The 23,841-nt window shown below is 37.0% G+C and overlaps 1 protein-coding gene across 3 annotated transcripts in view; it reads right to left on the bottom strand.

Annotated features, from left to right (window-relative positions):
• Positions 1-8,390: 8,390 nt before the first annotated feature.
• LOC115223486 (ankyrin-3) overlaps positions 8,391-23,841 on the bottom strand; it is a 58,573-nt gene continuing 43,122 nt past the window's right edge. For 2 of the 3 annotated variants that reach the window (XM_036512360.1, XM_036512361.1), the window contains 6 exons: positions 22,401-22,499; positions 21,145-21,243; positions 19,382-19,522; positions 14,777-14,875; positions 13,059-13,157; positions 8,391-9,180 (listed from right to left, as the gene is read on the bottom strand). In XM_036512360.1, the coding sequence (XP_036368253.1) occupies positions 8,737-9,180; positions 13,059-13,157; positions 14,777-14,875; positions 19,382-19,522; positions 21,145-21,243; positions 22,401-22,499 (981 nt within the window). In that variant the 3' untranslated portion in view covers positions 8,391-8,736. The remainder of the gene's footprint in view (positions 9,181-13,058; positions 13,158-14,776; positions 14,876-19,381; positions 19,523-21,144; positions 21,244-22,400; positions 22,500-23,841) is intronic. The other variant, XM_029794093.2, reaches the window with a different exon arrangement.

Below are 23,841 nucleotides of genomic sequence, written 5' to 3'. Positions count from 1 at the left end.
ATGAAATAGCTAAAAATGTTTTTTCATTTCTGACCAGGGAAAGTGATCCATGTGATATAAAACATAAAATTTAGGCTGATCCGTTTTTCTGAAGCTTAAACGCTGTAACTAGGTCGATATTTGAAACTAGGTTAATTTTTCTCTTTTGTTTTCTTTTCTGGCCACAGAGAGAAAACATGTTTTATCCATAGCATGTACTTTTAACAGCAGGAAAAAAATGCATTTATTGAAAAACACAGCTTCATCATATATATATGTGAGTGTGTGTGTATGAGTGTGTGTGTGTGTGCATGTGTGTGTGTGTGTGTGCATGTGTGTGTGTGTGTGCATGTGTGTGTGTGTGTAGTTGCTTTTAATTTTTAATTTTTTGTAAAGCCAAAACAATACAATTTATAATTTATAATAAAATAATACAAGCCAATGGTTTGCTTTTTTACCATCTGTTTCAGTATTTCCTAGTTAGGACCCCTTCTTCAGGAATTCTTTGAAGTAATGGTGCTGTGAACTGACTCCTGGTACTGTAGTGTGTGCATGTGTGTGTATATTTATATGTATATATGTATACAAGGGTTGGACAAAATAATGGAAACACCTTAAAATTTCAAACAAATTAATTTTAATATGGGGTAAGACTGCCTTTGGCAGTAATTACAGCTTGAATTCTATGAGGAATTTTTGTCCATTCTTCAACTAAAACAGTCTCCAGTTCTAGTAGTGATGATGGTGGAGGATATTGACTCCTTATTTGTGTTTCTAAAATACACCATAAATGTTCAGTAATATTGAGATCTGGGAACTGTGGTGGCCAGATAAGATGTTCAACTTCACTAGAATGTTCTTCGTACCATTCAGTAACAACTTTAGCTGTATGAATTGGTACATTATCATCCTGAAAGATTGCATTTCCCTCTGGAAACAGTTCTGCAACGATAGAATGAATTCGATCAGATAAAATGCTTAAATAGTTTTGACTATTAATTCTGCCCCCCCCCCTCCACATCATCACTGATCCTCCTCCATGTTTAACAGTTGGAAGAAGGTATTCTGGGTCAAATGCTTCTTTTGGCTGCCTCTACACGTATACTCAGCTGGTGGTCAGAAATAAGGTAAAGGATGACTCGTCTGAGAAAATAACATTCTTCCACAGCTCTAGGGACTAATTCTGTAGGTTTTTACTCCACTCTAAGAGCTTTGCAATGTTTGTTTTTAAAAGTAGTGGTTTTCTGATTGCAGCCCTCCCATGAAATCCTACTTTGTGCAGCTCCCGGTGAACAATTTTTGTGGAAACTGTGTTCTCGAGGTGGTCAGTAAGCTCTGCAGTAATTTTGGTAACTGTACTTTTGTGATCCTTTCTAATGATTTGCGTAAGAATCCAATGGTCCCTGTCAGAATGTTTTGGTTTTCTTCCAGAGTTTTGTTTTGACGAGGCGGTTTTTCCCTCTTTCTCAAAGGCTGTCAAGTGGTGGTGGCAAAAAGTGATCAATAGAATAAAAACCAGGCTTAACAAACAAACCAAGTACTGGGATTGATTCATTTGACAAAAAAAATTCTTCAAAGCAGTGCTCCAGCATGACCTCAGTCTAATAAGTAAAAGATAAAAGATATACATGATAGGCTTCTGCACGTTTGCACCCACAAGATATTGGTTATTGATTAACTCAGTGCTATGATAAAAGACACTGGCCTCAGATGTCACATGTTGCCACGGAGTAATCTTCTTAACTACACAGTTATGTCTATGCCTTACAACGATAACAAATTTAAATGATTAGTTATCTCAAGAAATTAAATTTATGGCCTGGAGTAAGTCAGGAGAGCATGATGTTCCTGATTAGGCAAGAAGCTCCTGCTGATGTCCATGTGTTTCACTTAGGGATCCTCTATGCCAGTGCTACTCATATATATATGTATGTATGTATGTATGTATGTATATATAAATAAGTATGTATGCTTGCATGCATGCACCCATGTATGTTATGTATGTATATATGTACGTTTGTATTTATGTGTGTTTAACATAGTTGTTTTGATGTGAAGCCAAAAAGAGTGTTACTACATGATCGTTCAGCCTGCTAGAAATAACAACCAATTCTCCCTCAAGGTGGCCCTGCTCAAGGCAAGCTCATCATACACTCCATCAGGTAGGTGGCCCTGCTCGATCTGTAGAAAAAGTGTAGGTAGAAACTCATAAGATGTACCCAGTGTAAGCTATGGATGCATAAGAGGTGCAGCAACATCTGAAGAAAATTAACTGAGAAGATAGCTTTTGTGTGTGGCAGATGGACAGGGGCAATAGACACCACAGATACTCAGAAAACAGATTCCATCACACTCCAGGGGAAGAAACTAGAAGTTGTTGATAATTTCCACTACCTAGGTGACCAAATTAGTAGTGGAGGTCGATGCTCAGAGAGTGTCACCGCTAGAATACGAATAGCCTGGGCAAAGTTTAGAAAGCTTCTACCCCTACTGGTGACAAAGGTGTCTCACTCAGAGTGAAAGGTAGATTGTACGACGCATGTGTGCAAACTGCCGGCGGTGGCGGCAGTGGTAGTGATGATGATTTTGTTGTAAACGTCATCTGTGGGAATTCTTCCAACAAAAGGATTATGAAGATCCATCACTTGTAAAAGAAACCAAAAACAAACAAAAACAAAGAACGTGCTCGAAAAGCTCAGCAAACTCAAACATTCCAGCAAATAATGTGAAATCCATCATTAAAAATCCAGAGCAAAATATATCAATGTCTACAGAAATAATCCTTAACCCTTTGGCATTTAGATTGCTCTGTCAAATGTCACGCTTATTAATTCACATTGTTTTTAATTAATCATGCATTACCTCATGGCTTTGAGATTTCAACGATGTGATTGTTTATTATAAGAATGACATTGTAGGATAAGTACAAGAGGCTGGATCTGGCCAGTTTGAACATTAAACAGGTAGAATGTTTAGGCTAGATATGGCCAGCTTAAATGCTAAAGGGTCAAAGAAGCTAACAAAGGTGGAGCCCTTGTAATAAAGGACAAGAACCTTACACATAAATAGACTTAGAGCATCTTAATTACTAAGATTTCAACATGAAATTATAAAACAATGTAGATAAGCAACCAATGATTAAAGCTAATGAACTGGTTTCAAATTATGGCACAAGGCCAGCAATTTCAGGGGAGAGTGTCAGTCAATTACATTGATCCCAGTACTCAACTGGTGCTTATTTTATTGACCCCAAAAAAGGATGAAGCAGAATTTGAACCCAGAATGTAAAGATGGATGAAATGCCACTAAGCATTTTGCCTAGTGTGCTAGCAATTCTGCCAGCTTGCTGCCTTACAATGATTATGATGATGGTAATAATAATAATAATAATAATAATAATCCTTTCTACTTTAGGAACAAGGCCTGAAATTTTGGGGGAGGGGTAAGTCAATTACATCAACCCCAGTGTTTCACTGGTACTTAATTTATTAACATGGAAAGGATGAAAGGCAAAGTCGACCTCAGCGAAATTTGAACTCAGAACATAGTGGCAGACGAAATACCTATTTCTATTTCTTTACTACCCACAAGGGACTAAACACAGAGAGGACAAACAAGGACAGACAAACGGATTAAGTCGATTATATCGACTCCAGTGCGTAACTGGTACTTATTTAATTGACCCCGAAAGGATGAAAGGCAAAGTCGACCTCGGCAGAATTTGAACTCAGAACATAGCGGCAGACGAAATACCACTAAGCATTTTGCCTGGCATGCTAATGGTTCTGCCAGCTCGCCACCTTTGGACATGTCAGTAACATGAGTAGAAGGTTTCCTGTTTGCATGGCTTTAGGTACATATTGGTAAGAAATTTTGACACAAGGCCAGTAATTTCAGGGAAGGGAGTAAGTTGATTACATCGACCCCCCCAGTACTCAACTGGTACTTATTTTATCAAACCCCCAAAAAGAAGAAAAGCAAAGTTGACCTCAGTGGAATTTAAACTCAGAATGCAAAGACAGTCAAAATGCCACCAAGCATTTTGTTTAATTCTGCTAACAATTCTTCCAGCTCACCACCTTAACAAAACTACCAAATTAGCAGAGAAATTTCAAAGAAATTTAATGGAAAAGGAACCTGATTGCCTTCTGGTTAAGAGATTTTGTTCCTTCATTTCTGCTTCTATATCTTCAGGTAAAAAATGACAGTATTTGCTTTCTTGTTCATTTGTCTGTCTTTGTGCGTATAAGTGCTTTATTTACTATCTGTTATCATCCTCTAAGCATGAGCTAAGATGTAGTTGAATAAAAACTTCAAACCTACATAAACCAACTTGAAACTCATCTCCAGAAAATAGACTTAAAAGTTGCACTTACCCAATCCATCATTTCCCATTTTTACCAGCAACATCAAAGCATACAACCAACCATTACATGCATCATTATGAACATCTATCCAATATACTGCTGGTAGAATACCCAATTATTAATACACAAGTGTTTTTTATTGCATTGCAATTACATTACCTAGTGTACTAAATGGGTGAAGGTAAAAAAATATATTTTACCATTAATTTAGTTAAGTTAATTTTTTGGCTCAAAAAGCAAAAAGGAAGGCCATGTAGGGGGACATGGAGCTATGTACAGGGAGGGTGTTCATGCAAAGAGTTCAGGCCATTTCTGGTCAAGAGAGACTCTGAACCGAGCGGTCGTCAGCATCTTCACTATCTCGTCCGGCAGCTTATTCCACGGATCTGCAACCCGGACGGAGAAAGCCCCTCTCCTTCGATTGAGATGAAATCGTCACAGATAGAGCTTTTCGGAGTGACCCCGCAGCTGACGCTCTGGAGCAGGAGTGAAGAACTGCTCTTTCGAGAGGTTACACTTTCTGCTTATGATATTGTGAGCAAGAATGAGATCACCACGGCGACGTCGTTTTTCTAGAGAATAAAGGTCGAGCGTCTTCAGCCTTTCTTCATAAGAAAAATGCTTGAGACCAAGAACCATGCGGGTAGCCAGCTTCTGGACTCTTTCGAGATGATGTATGTCTTTGAGGAGATAAGAAGAGGCTTGAATCCTGTACTCCAATATGGGTCTCACCAGCATGGTGGTTCATCAACTTTTAGACATTATATTATGTTAACTTATTTATTTATTTACAGAAAAACAAAAGACGAAGACAGGTGTATAAACAACAAATAGGTACACACACACACACCTACACAGACACACACAAAGAACGGATTTTATATGATAGATATATGAAGGCACAGCTTCCCAATCACATGGTTTCAGACTCATTTCCATTGTTGGGTCTTCAGTTATAGCTCCAAGTTGATCACAGCTTGACTCCTTTTTTTGTCCCTCAATACAACTCCCCCCCTCTCACTTGAGGGGGGGGTCTTGTCTTGCAAGTTACTTACTGACCTCAACCAGTGCTAGTGTCATATAAAAACCACCCAGTACACTATGTAATTTAGTTGGCATTACAAAGAACGTCCAGCTGTAGAAACCATGCCAAAGCAGACAGCAGGGCTTCGCGCCATCTGACTTGTCAGTTCCTGTCGGACTTTTCAACCCATGCCATCATGGAAAGCAGATGTTAAATGATAGCGACGACGATGATGATATATTTGTGGAGTGCTCTTAACGTTGTTATTCGTATGGTTGAAAATCCTAGAGCCTCTATTCGGGAACCAACTATAATTATCTTCTATTATGTTCCTATTAAAAATACTTCAATTTGCGCAGAGCATGCGTACACATTTTCTATACAATTACGCGTCCCTCAAACAGTGGGCAGCAGGTGTAAGAACGCACTGATATTTCAGCGTTTTCAAGATTAATAGTAACGCAAGGGAAGCAACAACTGCCAATCATCTCCGGATAATTACCTCCCTTTACCTATTTTATTTTGTATTTTGCGCCACCAAATTTAGTTTAAAGTTTCGTGATATCTCGTGCAACCAAATCCAAAACAGAGATGTTACGACCATTTTACAAATGGGACATTTGAAAAATTTCAATTGGAAAGGATGAAGCCTGAACTAATGAAGGAAATCCACAAATGAAGATATATTTATCCACCAATGCGGTGTCGAGTGCACGTTCTTACTGTTCGTTACTACTGTATGTTTGTAAAGATATTCTTTTCTGGAATAGTATATTTCGTGGCACACACACAAATCTATAAATAGAATTATGTGGGTTCGAATCTCAATGGCAGCCTTTGATTTTATTCTAACCAAAAGGGTTTGGATCTATTCAATTTGACGGCCAGACGTTTTAATTAACTTTTTTTTTAATTAAACACTTTGAAATTTCGGACGCTGGTAGAATGTGTCACATAGAGCTGGGTTTACTCTTAACTTTTTTGACAAAATTTCGTGTTTTAGAAATTATTTTGCTTTAAAGTTGTCGTATTTGGGTAATTTTAACCAATCAATGACATGTATTCAGCTGAAGAAAATTACTGCTGATGTTTGCAAACAACTTCCGGGTTCATTTTATATATATATATATATATATATATATATATATATATATATATATACTCTTTTACTCTTTTACATGTTTCAGTCATTTGATTGCGGCCATGCTGGAGCACCGCCTTTAGTCGAGAAAATCGACCCCGGGACTTATTCTTTGTAAGCCCAGTACTTATTCTATCGGTCTCTTTTGCCGAACCGCTAAGTGACAGGGACGTAAACACACCAGCATCGGTTGTCCAGTGATGTTGGGGGGTACAAACACAGACACAGAAACACATACATATATATATGCATACATACATACATATATATATAGGCAGAAGTTATAGAGAGACAATGGCCAAATATATGTACTGAGGAGGAGATTCATGGCTACTTCATATTTTATATGGGGGGACATAAGATGCTGGGAGCAGGGGCTCAAACAGGTTAAATCAGTAATGATGAGGTGCCAGAACATATCCTTATGGTAACATACCCAAGAGATGTGCGTGGCACCTTGGGCAAGTGTCTTCTACTATAGCCTTGGGCCGACCAAAGCCTTGTGAGTGGATTTGGTAGATGGAAACTGAAAGAAGCCCATCGTATATATGCGTATATATATGTGTGTGTGTGTATGTTTGTGTGTCTGTGTTTGTCCCCCCAACATGGTTTGACAACCAATGCTGGTGTGTTTAAGTCCCCGTAACTTAGCGGTTACCACATCACCTCTAACATGTGGCCATCTAACTCCCTTGACTGTAAACCCCATGATTTATTATATATGTGTGTGTGTGTGTCTGTGCTCTTGTGTTTCCTTGCCTTGACATTGCATGAAAGTGTTGTAAATGATTGCCACTGTCATACAAGCAGTGTCATTCATTTCCAGTCTATTGCAAAAAACACATGTCTGACCTTGCTTAGAAACAGGTGGGGGTTGATAATAGGAGGGGCATCCAGGCATGAAAAAACTTGCTGTGAGTGAACACTGTCAATCAATGCCAGCAAGGAAAACAGACATTAAAGAATGATGATGATGACCTCAGTCTGACCCATGCAAGCATGGAAAAGAGGATGTTAAATGACGATGATAATGATGATTGCAGTGTTTCACTTTCAGGCGCAGGAGTGGCTTTGTTACAAGTAACTTGCTTACGAACCACACGGTTATGGGTTCAGTCCCACTGTGTGGCACCTCAGGCCGACCAAAGCCTTGCGAGTGAATTTGGTAGACGGAAACTGAAAGAAGCCCGTTGTATATATGTGTATATATATATATATATATATATATATCATCATCGTCGTTTAACGTCCGTTCTCCATGCTAGCATATATATATATATATTGTACCTATTGTATTGTATTACTCATTCATGTACGCTGTTTTGTTATATATTTTTATGTTTAACCTTAATGTTCTTATGTAGTGGTTCAATAAAGTATGTGATTGGGTATTATCTGGTAGTTGATTAATGATTTAGATGTATTCCTCCATTTTCTGATTTTGTATATATATATATATATATATATATATAATATATATATATATATATATATATTATATATATATATATATATATGTTTGTATGTCTGTGTTTGTTTACGTCCCCGTAACTTAGCAGTTCGGCAAAAGAGACCGATAGAATAAGTATTAGACTTAAAAAGAATAAGTCCCGGGGTCGATTTGTTTCGACTAAAGGCAGTGCTCCAGCATGGCCACAGTCAAATGACTGAAACAAATAAAAAAAACTTTTTTAATTATAAATTAATTATAAATAAACCTGTAGAAAATTTCTTTTTTTATATACATATTGACTTTAATTCGAAATTTAAGGGGGGAAAAAAGCAATAAAAAAAAAACAAAAAACATTGTTGAAGTTCGTTGAAGACGCCTTCATAAACTCTAAAACAAACAGTTGTGAATAAGCCCTATTCCTTCTTACCTTTCCAAAGAGAAAAATAACTGACATATGCCTTAAATTAATGTTAGATGATTAATCATTTTATTAACACTGATGGAATGAATTTTCAAACTGTCAACATCATGTGTTACAAAAAAAAAAGAAATTCTGTGGTTAACAGCTCAGAAAGCCATGCCATGCTTCAAAAGATAAAATGTTTGAATTTAAAAACATTACCACTCACTATTGTTAAGAAAGTGGCAAATTTATATCTATATACACACTTTTGTTGTGTATATTATAACTTAGTGTTGTGAGAAGGTTCCATTGCACAGCTTTATTTTTTTTTTAAATAATTTTATTTTTTGTCATTTGTATTTTTTATTTTTATCTTATTTCACCTTCATTCAAGGACAGTTTGTCGCTCATTAAGTCGGTTGCATTGCTTTCACTGTTTTTTTCATAATCATCATGTTTGATGTCGTTAATTTGACAGTTGTTGAAAATTTCTTCTTTTTTTGAACAGTTTATGTAGTCGTCGTCTTCATTATCACTTACTCCAGTCGGTTCTTCCTCGACCAACGGAGCAGATCTGGAGCTAACGGAACTCACAGAGAGTAAAACTTTATCAGATTCAGTAGGTGAGATCATTGCACCTGTTTGGTGAGAGTTTCCAATCGGAACTGCAGCAGATCCGTTAGCATTTTGGTTTTTTTTCAATGCTTTATCAGCTTCATCTAAAATACTCAGTTCTTTAAACATTTTTTCTGCATTCCGAAGAGCACTTTTCAGTTCTTTGTCTTTAGTACGTTCACTAGCCAGCTCTCCTCTCTGTAATACAAGCAAAGATACAGCAGGTTTAACTATATATTTATATCTAAAAGTTGGATCTTTTCGGTTTGTACAGCAGTTTTTTCTAGCAGTGTCATATGAAATTGTCACCCATAATTATGACCCTAGAATCGATCTATTGCATTTCAATCTGTTTTAGGGTTAGGGGTGGGGGAAGGGTATCTTTTTTTCTTCACAAATGTAAATAAACCCAATCTGTTTCTTAAACGAGGGACATATTCATACGGCACAAAATGGTTTTTAACTCAATAGACGTCACCGATTGGTTGAAATTGCAGAAATTGATGAAAAAGCAACAAATATCTTACAAACTATAGAATTTTCTCAATAAAACCAAGAGAAAAAGATGTTTTATAAACACATTCTATCAGTATACAAAGTTAAAAATTTTTTAGTTACTTAGAAATTATGTTAAAAACTGCTGTTCAAACCGAAAAGATCCTAAAAGTTTCCTCATCAAAGAAAAAAAACAAAACAAACACGTTGCATAAATAATATACTCAGCAATAAAATAGGCAGCTATTACACTGTTTAACATGATTTTTTTCTGTTTTGATAACAACTGTTATTTCTTATTTGCTTTCCCCTAAAAAGTATGAAAAATGGCTAATATTTTCTTCAAATTTTGTTTTTGTTATATTTCAATACATAGCTATGATGTTCCCCCACTACTTCTGCTCATGATTAGAGATGCACATATTGTCAGCCACTAAAGGACATGCTCAACTGGTTAAGGTCAAGCAATTGACCACACCATGGATCGTTTGGTAGTAGGCCACACAGAAAGAATGACTTAAAAAATTTGATTTCTATTTTATTAACTCTCACAGTCTGCAGGGTGTCTTTACATTATATACATGTTATATATATATGTATTGGAGGCGCAATGGCCCAGTGGTTAGGGCAGCGGACTCGCGGTCGTAGGATCGTGGTTTCAATTCCCAGACCGGGCGTTGTGTGTGTTTATTGAGCGAAAACACCGGCAGGGGGTGGTGATCCCTGCTGTACTCTTTCACCACTCTTTCTTCTGTTGGCCTGCTCACTTAGCCAGCGGGGTGGCGTCATTCAAAGGCTAAAACAATGCGAACGCATTGTGACCAGCGATGTGTAGCAACATCTGATAGTCTGGTCGGTCACGTGATCACGTGATATATATGTATTATATAAGTAATGGCACTTCGTCAGCTAAGATGACGAGGGTTCAAACTGAATCAATCAACAGAACAGCTAGCTTGTGAAATTAAGACACAAACGGCTGAGCACTCCACAGACATGTGTATCCTTAACATAATGTTGAGGGGAATTCAGCATGACACAGAATGTGACAAGGATGGCCCTTCGAATTACAGGTACAACTAATTTTTGCCAGCTGAGGGGACTGGAGCGATAGGAAATAAAGTGTCTTGCTCAAGGACACAATGCGCTGCCAGGAATTGAACTCATGACCTTACGACCATGAGCTGAATACTCTAACCACTAAGCCATGCACCTTCATGTATTATATATGCAATAATAATGTGGAGGCACATGGCCTAGTGGTTAGAGCAGCGGACTCGCGGTCGAGGGATCGCGGGTTCGAATCTCAGGCCGGGCGATGTGTGTGTTTATGAGCAAAAACACCTAAGCTCCACGCAAAAAAGAAGGCGGCGAGCTGGCAGAAACGTTAGCACACCGGACGAAATCCGTAGCTGTATTTCGTCTGCCGTTACATTCTGGGTTCAAATTCCGCCGAGGTCAACTTTGCCTTTCATCCTTTTGAGGTCGATAAATTAAGTACCAGTTACGCACTGGGGTCGAAGTAATCGACTTAATTCGTTTGTCTGTCCTTGTTTGTCCCCTCTATGTTTAGCCCCTTGGGGGTAATAAAGAAACATATATGTAACAATTAAATCATATATTAAGCACTTTATTGTGATTTGTTATGTGTGTGATGCCCAGGTCTGGAAAAATTGTCCTGCACGAAACTGGAAAGGGTAGGGGACTGCTGCTCTAAAGATAAGACAACAGAATTGTCTAACCCATGCCAGCATGGAAAGTGGACGTTAAACGATGAGGATGAGGATGATGAATTATAACAATAGTAAAACATAATGAAACCCTGATGAAAGCTTCATAACACAGACATGTCACAATGGAAGTCGCCTGACAAACAGCATAGTAACTAGAGACATGTCCAACTATAATTATTTCTGTATAGTGATAATCTGACAAATTGGATTGTTAAATCAATATTTTGGATTGGTTCCAGTTTGCATTAATATTGAGTCTCGTTGCTATGGTGAACGTTCATTTTCTTGATGATTTTGAGAATCATCATTATCACACTTTTTAAAGAAAAATGTCGGCAATGGCTTCAGTTGAATCAAAGTATTAAGTATTTGAGGAAAATCCTGAGAATTTTTCACCATGATTAACCCTTCACCATTCAGATTGTTCTGCCAAATGTAAAGCTTATGTATTCACACCATGTAAAATTAATCTTGCATCATTTCATGGCTTTGAGATTTCAATGATGTGATTGTTTATTTTTAAAATGACACAATAAGGTAGCTATGAATGACCATATCTGACTAGTTTGGACACAAAACAGGTAGAATATTTTGGCTGGATATGGCCAGTTTAAACACTAAAAGGTTAAAGGGTAAAGACCCCCTTTGGTCATGAATGACCATGGGATTGCACCTAGAAAGTTCTCCTCCAAGGCACAAGTCCGGGCAATGTTGTTTATGGAAGACCAGCAGTTGCCCAGGCACCCCAGTCTCCCTTCTCCACACCACTGGTGTTATCCAAGGGAAAGGCAAAGGGGCCGATGCAGCTTGGCACCAGTGATGTCACAACTAGTTTCTACAGCTGAGTGAACTGAAGCATCATGAAATCAAGTGTCTTGCTCAAAAAACACAACACACAGCTTGGTCTGGGAATTGAACTCACTACCTCATGATTGTGAGCCACATGCTCTAACCGCTGAGCCATGTGCCTTCACACACCATGATTATTATATCAGACAGAAATTAACCCTCTCAGAGCTGGACTCCTGTGTGTAACTTTACCCTCCACCTGGGCTCCTGAGCAAAGCAAAAAATAGTTGCATTTACAGCTCAAGAGTAATGGTTACAGGCAAACTAATGAACAGAACTGGCTGCATTTAATCTTTTTTGCTATACTCTTTTACTCTTTCTTTTACTTGTTTCAGTCATTTGACTGCGGCCATGCTGGAGCACCGCCTTTAGTTGAAACAAATCGACCCCGGGACTTATTCTTTGTAAGCCCAGTACTTATTCTATCGGTCTCTTTTGCCGAACCGCTAAGTGACGGGGACGTAAACACACCAGCATCGGTTGTCAAGCAATGCTTGAGGGACAAACGCAGACACACAAACATATACACACACATACATATATATATATATATATAATATATATATATATATATATATATATACATACATATATACGACAGGCTTCTTTCAGTTTCCGTCTACCAAATCCACTCACAAGGCATTGGTCGGCCCGAGGCTATAGCAGAAGACACTTGCCCAAGATGCCACGCAGTGGGACTGAACCCGGAACCATGTGGTTGGTAAGCAAGCTATTTACCACACAGCCACTCCTGCGCTATGTGTGTTGTTTATTACTGCTTTACTTGGAATCTGGTAGAGATGATGTTTAACCTATTCCTGCTATAGTGGGGATATGACATGACAGAGTAAAGGAGTTTTAAGAAGAGCATCACTGTGATGACTCCAAGATATGGTGACACAATGAAGAACACAACTGGCTGGTAACATCCAGCCACAAAGAAAAGTACAGAAAAACAAGATGTAAAATAAATATGGAATCAGAAATGATTCTACTCACTTCTCCTTTAACAGTAGGATCACATCCAGCTTCTAACAACAAATATACAACTTCCTTTTGGTCTCGATCAGTTGCCCAGTGTAAAGCAGTCCAACCATTCTGAATTGAAAAGGGAAGAGATTAGCTTAAGACAAATCATAATCAGGAAAAGATTCTACAAAACAGATTTCATATAAATGTACAGAAAAAAAAATTCTATATTGTTATAAGTTAAGTTAAGTTAATTTTTTGGCTCAAAAAGCAAAAAGCAAGGCCATGTAGTTATGTACAGGGAGGGTGTTCATGCAAAGAGTTCAGGCCATTTCTGGTCAAGAGAGACTTTGAACCGAGCAGTCATCGGCATCTTCATTATCTTGTCTGGCAGCTTATATTCCACGGATCCGCAACCCGGACGGAGAAAGCCCCTCTCCTTCGATTGAGATGAAATCGTCGCAGATAGAGCTTTTCGGAGTGACCCCGCAGTCGACTTAGGGTATGGCCATATTTTGCCAATTAAACACATACACTATATATTTGCCCTTTACTTCAGCTTTATTACCTCCGCCTTAGCAAAGGTGGAGGTATAGTCTTTCATTTGTGTTCATTTGTTTGTTTGTCCATGGACAAGATATCTCAAGAACCGCTGGATGAATTCGGATGAAACTATCAGGGATGTTTGGCCTCATGACTGGCACAAACAGATTAGATTTTGGGATCGATTTGGTATTGGACAAGGATTCTGGATTATTTTTCCTGTTTTTTTTTTTTTACTTAATTTTTGAGAATGGTCGGGTTCATTTTTAGTATTCTCATTTGTGAGAGCAGTCAAGTTTATTTAAGATATTCTCATTTTAAAAATCATCTCTGGCTAATCATTGAGAGGACGCTAGTGTTGCCTTGGCAGAGTATTGCATTCTCTGACTGCTCTTGTTATTATTACTTTTGTTTCTTTGTCAAAGAAACAGAAATAATAATAATAAAGGTGAAGTGAAGACCAAATGTTTAGCGAATATGGTTAATTGGCAAAAAAATATGACCACCCTGAAATATAACAGTACCTGTTTTAACACACGAATTCACATCAAGAATCTTGCTAAACAAATACATAAACATTAAAAAAATTTTTTAACCATTAAAGATCCCTTCTTTCATTAGAACTTCTGATGAAAGAGCACAATCTTAACATAGAATGTGTTTTGAGAATTCTAAACCTGGCAAAGCTCCCTCTTCTCTGGGTCTGAACAAAGCCAATATCTGTGTGCATGTGTGGGTGTAATATAGATGGGCTGGCCACATAGAGTGACTGAAGGACACTAGATGGACAATCAGGGTGACAGAATGGATACCAAGACAATGTACAAGAACAAGAGGTTGACCAAAGACAAGATGGTGAGATGATCTCACCACTACCTGTGGCCTACATGGACATGACTGGCCAGAGACAGACAGTGTTGGAAGGAGACAAGGGAGGGGTTCATCATTCAGGAGTGACAAAACCCTGGACATTGGATACTGGATTGTGTATGGGTATGTGTGAGTAGGAGAGAGAGAAAAGGAGAAAGACAGGAAGAGAGAGGGAGGGGCATAGTGGGAAGAGAGAGAAGCAAAGAAAGGGAGAGAGGAGAGGGAGGGAGAGAATGAACCCTATTACAAGACTGGAATGTCTTTGTGTTCAATTGAAGTTGACCAGAGGTGACATAACAACAACAACAACAACACCTAAAATAGAAATTACTTACTGTCCCATAGGCTTGGATCTCGCAGTCGGCATTAATCAAGGCTTGAGCAACACATGGGTGTCCATGGTAAGCAGCAAACATCAAAGGAGTAAAATCAGCCTAAATTTGGGAAAACAGGAAATTAATTAGAAACCAATTCTCTGTAGATGGAACTAAACATTTTTTCTAAAATTCAATCTAAAATTAAATTTAAATTCATTAATAACTCTGATAACATTGCAAATCCACCCCCATCAATCTGTCTTCTCTGCCCACTAATCCTAAGAGGGTTATGGCCCTTCTTCCATAGGGTCCTATCAGAAGCAACTGCCATTACACATTCCAGCTGGATTTCCAAGTGGGATCAACTTAGTCTATAGACATTGTCCAACAGTCTTGGTCTTGGTGTATTCCTACAGCACAGCTTGAAGAATCCCTCTTGCGATTCTTTCCTGCAAACATTTTGATCACATACCTATAGCAATGGAGCTGTGACCTCTGAATGCAGAGAAATAGCAATCAAAAAGAGAATGATTGTTATTTAAATCTATCAAATCATTAATAATTATAATTAGTAACTGGTAATTATAATTCAATGATTAAAATTCACCGTGCTGGTGCCATGTAAAAAGCACCTGTCACATTAAAAGCACCTAGTACACTCTGTAAAGAGGTTGGTTTGGCATTAAGAAGGGCATCCGGACATAGGAACCATGCCAAAACAGAGGACTGGAACCTGGTGCAGCTCTCCAGCTTGCCAGCTCTTGTCAAACCATTCAACCCATGTCAGTTTAAAAATAGGCATTAAATGATGATGATGATGATGATGAAAATTAATAAATATCACAAATTGTCTATCAGATTATTTTTTTCGTGTGTCTTGTATAGTGTACAAAAGGCTAAGTATAACTCCTTTTTGCAAGTGCATTGTCAAATGAATTTACAGGGTTGTAGATGTTTGGCCAATGCATGACTTTCATACAGCTGGCAACTTCCATTTTTATACATAACTCAGGAACCAAGCAGAATCTTCCACTAATGTCTTTTATCTTTTACTTGTTTCAATCGTTGGAACGAGGTTTTAGTTGAACAATTCGATATCAGTACTTATTTTTTAAAGTGCAGTACTTGTTCTAATGGTCTCTTTCACTGAGCCACTATGTCATGGTGAGGTAAACAAACCAACACCGGTTGTAAGCAAGGGGGAAAGAGACAAGCATAAACACATAGACACACACATATTCATACACACACACATATATATACATACATATATGAATATATGATTGGCTTCTTTCAGTTTCCAACTATGAAATCCCCTTACGTAGCTTTAATTGACTTGGGGCTATAGTAGAAGCCACTTGCCGTTGGTGGCATGCAGTAGGGCTGAACCTAAAACCATGTGGTTGCGAAGCACATTTCTTACCACACAGCCACACCTCTGTCTTGTCATATCTATCACACAGAAAAGGATTACAGAGCATGCTAATAACCTCAGGCACTTCTTCCATAGGGTTCCCTCAGAAGTGACTGTCACAGCATTTTCCAGCTGGATTCCCAAATATCATCAACTGAGACTAGGGATGTTATCCAACCATCTCATTCTTGGTCTCCTCCCTAGGTCTCCTGTTGGTTGGTTTGGCTTGAAGAATCTGTCTTGCAATTCTTTCTTGTGACTCCCTAAAATCACATGTCTGTAATAGTGGAACTGTGATCTCTCAATGTGGAGAAGTAGCATCTCAACCTGGAGAGACCCCCTGATCCCCGATCTTCAGGTGTAGGTAAATGTATGTGTATACATGCATATAAACATCATTGGCATCAAGTTTTGGCACAAGGCCAGCAGTTTTGAGGGAGGGGCCAAGTTGATTACATTGGCCCCCAGCACTTAGGGTATGGCCGTATTTTGCCAATTAAACACATACGCTATATATTTGCCCTTTACTTCAGCTTTATTACCTCCGCCTTAGCAAAGGTGGAAGTATAGTCTTTCATTTGTGTTCATTTGTTTGTTTGTTTGTTCATGGACAAGATATCTCAAGAACTGCTGGATGAATTCGGATGAAACTATCTACTTATTTCATCAACCCTGAAAGGATGAAAGGCAAAGCAGAATTCAAACTCAGAACACGAAGACAGACAAAATGTCGCTAAGCATTTTGCCCAGCTAACTATTCTGCCAGCTCACCATTTTGCATATATAACCATGGCCTAAAGTTTGGAACATTTTTATAAAAATTAAAATTGTTATGCCCACATAGGTGCAGGAGTGGCTGTGTGATAAGTAGCTTGCTTACCAACCACATGGTTCCGGGTTCAGTCCCACTGTGTAGCAAGTGTCTTGTACTATAGCCTCGGGCCAACCAAAGCCTTGTGAGTGGATTTGGTAGACAGAAACTGAAAGAAGCCCATCGTATATATATATGTATATATATATGTATGTATATATATATATGTATATATATATGTATATAATATATATATATATATATATATATAATATATATATATATATATATATATATATTATATATATATATATATATATATGTATGTATGTATGTGTGTGTATATGTTTGTGTGTCTGTGTTTGTCCCCCCAACATCGCTTGACAACCGATGCTGGTGTGTTTACGTTCCTGTCACTTAGCAGTTCGGCAAAAGAGACCGATACAATAAGTACTAGGCTCACAAAGAATAAGTCCTGGGGTTGATTCCTTCGACTAAAGGCAGTGCTCCAGCATGGCCACAGTCAAATGACTGAAACAAGTAAAAGAGTAAAGAGTATACAATTCAATTCAAATATATACAACCCTCTCTCTCTTTCGGAGAGGCACTGAGCAGCTAAACGCACATATACACACACGGCAGCAACTTCCACCTACCGAATTCAATCACAAAGCTCCGGTCGGCTCGAGGCTATAGTGGAAGACACCTACCCAGAGTGCCACACAGTGGGACTGAACCCGAAACCATGTAGCTAGGAAGCAAGCTCCCTAACCACACAGCCATGCCCGCGCCTACAACGTATGTATATATTTGGGTATTTAATATAAAAATTCTAATTTTCAGACCTATGTCCCAGACTTTAGGCCACGACTGTACACATCATTACGATAGCAGCTGTAACTCTTATAAAATGCTTCTCGCTCTCTCTATGCATCTCTGGCAGTCATGAATTTTTTTGTTTTCATTTTCACTTCCAACTTTTTACTTTGTTTTCTTTTCAACTCCTGTTATTTAATTTTTTCTTTGTAACTGTCTCTTCCCATTCTCTCTCATTCTCATACATCTTTATAAAGAGATGGAAATCATTTTTTTCCTGTGTTACTAAAATAAGCAACGAATTCTTCTGTTTTGAAGGTCCCAGGACCCAGAAATATACTAGAAGTTATTTTAGGCAAAGGGGTTTATGTTTAAGAGTATGTTAGTATGTTAGTGGAAACCTGCTTGTTTGCTAATATCCTGACAGACACAAACAGAAATACAGATTCTGATTATATAGATAATTAGAAAGTGTAACACTTTTGCTGTAAGTTTTAAAACTCTACATGAAATATGAAATTGCCACATTAACACACACACAAACATGTAATATATTAATCAAGGGAAATAACCCCAACAACATTGGCATTATCTTTCTTTGCTTGACATGAAATATATAAATACACAATGGCATTTATTATAAGAGGGATAAGTTTTCTGAGATGATAATCATCCAACATATTTGATATTATAGAGATATAAAGATTTCAAGAAAAATAAAAAGCCTTCCATCCTATGATGTATGAAGAACAAAAATTTCCCAAAACAGAGAATATTAATTTGTTGCAAGGAAGAGAAGAGATCTTGCACTTTCAACAGGATCTTTCACCCGATGAAAAGATCTTCTCCAGTGAAGGGCCCAGTCTGAGCTGTCAGATCTTTCCTTTTCCACACAGCAAACTAACTTATTCTCCACTTTGTGAACTTTTTGTACTTACTGTTCGCTGACACAGACCAATTGTTAGTTGCCATGGAGCCTGCCACTTCACTTATACGTATGAAGAAAACAACCAGTTATTAAAGTAAATTCATCTGAACATTCTGTACATATTAATCATATCGTTAATATGTAAATGAGAGAAAAGATTTAATTATGAATGCTTAGTTCTACAGATTAGTACCAGTCAATACCAGTCAATACAAGTCAATCAACAGACTTTGTAGCATTAGTTTGATTCGTTTGAGTAACGTATTAAGGCAAAGCACTGAGACTATAAAACAACACAGTTGTATATTAAACAATATTAACATTTTGCTAGAAATATCACTTGACTCTTAGACACTGACAAAATAATGTCTATTGTTATTATTTCACAATTAAAAAAATTATAAGCCATGCTAATTAATCACAACAATAGTTTAATAATATTTTTAGTAATCAGCTGACTCCATCTCTGCCTATAGGATGTAAAACTCTTAAATTAAATTTAATAATTTACAAAAAAAATGTTTAAAAAAAAAAAAAGGACAGCTTATTAAACATAAGCATAGCTCAAAAAGCACTTTTCTACCTGCTGACATTGTCCAGAGGCAAAGCATGCGTCTAGGTTGGCAGCAGACCAAGAAACCGTGCTTCTCTTACCAATTTGCTTACCTCCCCTTCATCGCTGCTCTTCGCATTAACATCAGAGCCTTTTGCGATAAAGAGGTTGGCTATTTTGCCAAGCTTACTTTCATCATCTTCAGGACTCCGACAAGTCTCATGTAAAGCAGACCTTTCATCCTACAAAAGAAAGCGGGAAACGAACTGAAGTTAAAATATGTACTATTCAATAATAATAATAAAAAAAAAAAAGAAAAAAAAAAAGAAAAAGGAATTTTCATTCTTTTTGGAAAACTACATCTTGAAGCAGATAATTTTAATTTTTTTAACACAATATTTGTATGCTATTATTCCTAGCTTTGCTGAAGGCTACAAGTTGGCAGACTTCTTAGCATTCCAGACAAAATGCTTAATGGCATTTCATGTCTTTATGTTAAAAAAAGGGGGCTAACATGTCTCCTAGATAAAAACGTTTCCATGCTATTTTCAAAATCCAGTTCAACATTCTCTGCATCTGCAGCTTTCCCTTCCTCTTAAAAAGAATAAAGAATAACTTTAAAATCAAATATGCAAATGTTATCCAAAACATAATAATATGCTGAAAACAGACTTTAAATCGTCAAATTGATGATTTAAAGTCTGTTCTCTGCATATTGGCATTGAAATAATTTTTCTATTGCCCTTGTTTATAAGTTGTTTATAATTTTAACCTTTATAGGTATTTTAATATGCTGCCACTTTTGATGAAACTTTTTCTGAAAAAATTTTAATCCTATATTATTAGTTATATATATATATATATATATATATATATATAGCAAAATTTAGATTCAAATGAATATGGTACTTAAGTTAGATGCACCAGAATTTTGTACGGTGTTATCCATATAAATCCATGGAGTGATTATAATCAAAATAAGCAACAAGAATATCTTCGGTAATTTGGTACGATCGTTTCATGCTACATCATTTTATTAAATGTTTAATAAAATGATGTAGCGTGAAACGATCTTACCAAATTACCGAAGATATTCTTGTTGCTTATTTTGATTATATATATACATGACAGCAAGAGCATTATAGTTCAATTGAAGAAGTAGAATGATACATGAAAAGGGAAAGGAAGAAAGCTTCTAACAATACAGGGAGAAAATTTGAAAAACCTTTATATATTTCAGGCACAAAGACCAATCCTCAGGGCCAGGCCTTTACACCTGAAATATATAAAGATTTTTTTTTACAACTTACCTCCCTCTGCATTGTTAGAAGTTCTCCTCATTTCTCTTTTCCATCTATTATTTTATTACATGACAGTATTTCAATATCTGAAATATTTACTGCTTTGTAGTAGTAGTGGTGGTAGTAGTAGTAGTGGTGGTGTTGGTTTAGTAGTGGTAGTAGTAGTAGTGGTGGTTTAGTAGTAGTGGTGGTGGTGGTGGTGGTTTAGTAGTAGTAGTAGTGGTGGTGGTGGTGGTGGTGGTGGTGGTAGTGGAGGTTTAGAAGTAGTTGTGATGGTGGTGGTTTAGTAGTGGTGGTGGTGGTGGTTTAGAAGTAGTTGTGATGGTGGTGGTTTAGTAGTAGTAGTGGTAATGGTGGTGGTAGTGGTGGTTTAGTAGTAGTAGTGGTGGTGGTGGTTTAGTAGTAGTAGTAGTGGTGGTGGTGGTTTAGTAGTAGTGGTGGTGGTGGTAGTGGTGGTTTAGTAGTAGTTGTAGTGGTGGTGTTGGTGGTGGTTTAGAAGTAGTAGTAGTAGTGGTGGTGGTGGTTGGTGGTGGGTGAATATATGTTAGAAGAAATATCAGCACCTTATTGAGAAGCGAGATATCAGCTCCGTGGGCAATCAAAGCTTCGGCTGCTTCGAGATGGCACCAATACGCAGCGCAGTGAAGAGGACTCCAACCATTCTGGAAAACACAAAAATGAAAAATCTGAAATAACAAACAAAATAAGCCCACCTTTTTCTCATACTGGAATCTCCCACACTATGGAAATGCGTTACATGAAATTCTTGCAGTAATGTGGAATTCCATAATGCAGGCATGGCTGTGTGGTTCAGAAACTTGCTTCCCAACCCTATGGTCTCAGGTTCAGTATATTTAGTATTTTATATATATATAAAAAACACCATCCGAGCGTGGCCGTCTGCCAGCCTCGTCTGGCACCTGTGTCGGTGGCACATAAAAAACACCATCCGAGCGTGGCCGTTCGCCAGCCTCGTCTGGCACCTGTGTCGGTGGGAAATAAAAAACACCATCCGAGCGTGGCCGTTCGCCAGCCTCGTCTGGCACCTGTGTCGGTGGCACATAAAATCACCCACTACACTCTCGGAGTGGTTGGTGTTAGGAAGGGCATCCAACTGTAGAAACACTGCCAGATCTGACTGGCCTGGTGCAGCCTTCGGGCTTGCCAGACCCCAGTTGAACCGTCCAACCCATGCTAGCATGGAAAGCGGACGTTAAACGTTGATGATGATGATGATGATTAAAGTATATTTATTAATTAATTATTTTAGGAAGGGCATTCAGCTGTAGAAACCTTGCCAGATCAGATAAATACCAGTTATGCACTGGGGTCAATGTAATTGACTTAATCCCTTTGCCTGTTCTTGTTTCTTGCCTCTGTGTTTAGCCCCTTGTGGACAATAAAGAAATAAGAAACCTTGCCAGATCAGATTGGTGCCTGGTGCAGCCTCCCAGCTTGCTAGTTCTCAGTCAAACCGTCCAACCCATGCCAGCATGGAAAGCAGAGGTTAAACAACAATAAACAAGACTGGAGTAATGTAAAATATGTCTTGCTCAAGAACATAAGGCACTGCAGGGTATCAAATTCACACCCTTACAATCTTCAGCTAAAAACCTTAACCACTGAGCCATAAGCCTTCATGGAATCCACCCTTAGTAACAAACCTTATTGTTTAATACTACTGCAAAATGGCTGATGGTTTTGTTTTTTTTTTTTGGTGGAACTTAGAAAATTTTGTCGTGGACTCTCCATTTGAGGACTACAGTCCTGGAGGCATAAAAGACTCTGAATAACAAACAATTCTAGGATAATTACAAACCTTATCTTGGACGTTTATTTCTGAACCATTTTCCATCAAAATATCGATAATTGCAGTGTGACCTTTCATGGCAGCATGATGTAACGGAAGATTGCCACGCTAGAGAAAATGAAAAAGAAAAACACAATTAAATACTTCCTTTCTATGATATGCTCATATATCCAATTGAACAAAGTTTATTTTAAACAAAAACATGACTATTTTATAACACCAGTTGAAACCTCTTAAATCTAATAACATTAGGACTTGGCCATTGCCAGACCAAGGAGAAATGCAAGAGAGCCACTGTTAATTACAGCATTTAATACAGCTCTGCTAATTTCTGTTCAAATGATTGTATAATTATCAAACAAATATTCTGTCTTTTTTGGTTATTCTTTAAAACAACCCAAATACAAAATCTAACACACTTGGTAGGAAGAGTTACCTTTCTTTATTTTCCTCTCCCTAAATCAGCCTGTAACGTGTGTGTGTATATAAAATTAAAAATACATATTAAGTACAAGACATCACCAGTGAGTGAAAAATACATAAATACACAGAGATAAGTACAGGACAAATGCAAAAAAAAAATACACATTAAGTATGGGATATCACCAATGAGTGATAAATATGTAAACACATAGGACAAAATACCAAAGAAAGTCCAACTCCTCCTCAGTTGTCGACTGTTTATTACCACCTGTTTCGAGCGGTTTTATATAAATGGACATAACATTCACTATAATATAGGCGAAAATTGCAGCAAATCAAAGGAATAACAGATCCATGGAATATATATATATATATATATATAATTATTATTATTTGAAGGAATAAAATCCAAACTTATAAGCAAAAAAATTCAATTTAGAAATACTAAATCAAATTTCACACAATATAATATATATATAAAAAATTAGAAAAAAAACATGTCGTTATTCTACCAGTTATATACGTTTTTATTATTTTTTTTGCAATTTACTTAATCATTGACATTTTATTGTTATTTAAATTTTAATATTTCTATTATATGTAATTTTCTAGATGGTGTAATTTAATTGTTCATTTTGAATTGATAAAAGGTGGTTCTTTCTAATTTTATATATATATATTATATTGTGTGAAATTTGATTTAGTATTTCTAAATTGAATTTTTTTCCCTGTAAGTTAGGATTAATATTCCCTCAAATAATAATAATAATAATAATAATAATAATAATTATTATTATTATTATTATTATTATTATCATATATATATATATATATATATATATAAAATACACACACATATATATATATATGATGTAGTCTATTGTCCTCCATTTAAAAATACCATTAAATTTTAATCATTTAGTTATGGAAATTACCAGTCAACAATTGGCAAAATCCTCTTTGTGTATATATATATATATATATATATATATATATAATTTAGTCATTTTATTGTAAATGTTTTTTT

This window comes from Octopus sinensis, linkage group LG23 (assembly GCF_006345805.1).
Source record: "Octopus sinensis linkage group LG23, ASM634580v1, whole genome shotgun sequence".
NCBI classification, from domain to species: Eukaryota; Metazoa; Mollusca; class Cephalopoda; order Octopoda; family Octopodidae; genus Octopus; species Octopus sinensis.
This window is presented reverse-complemented; position numbering and strand designations above follow the sequence as displayed.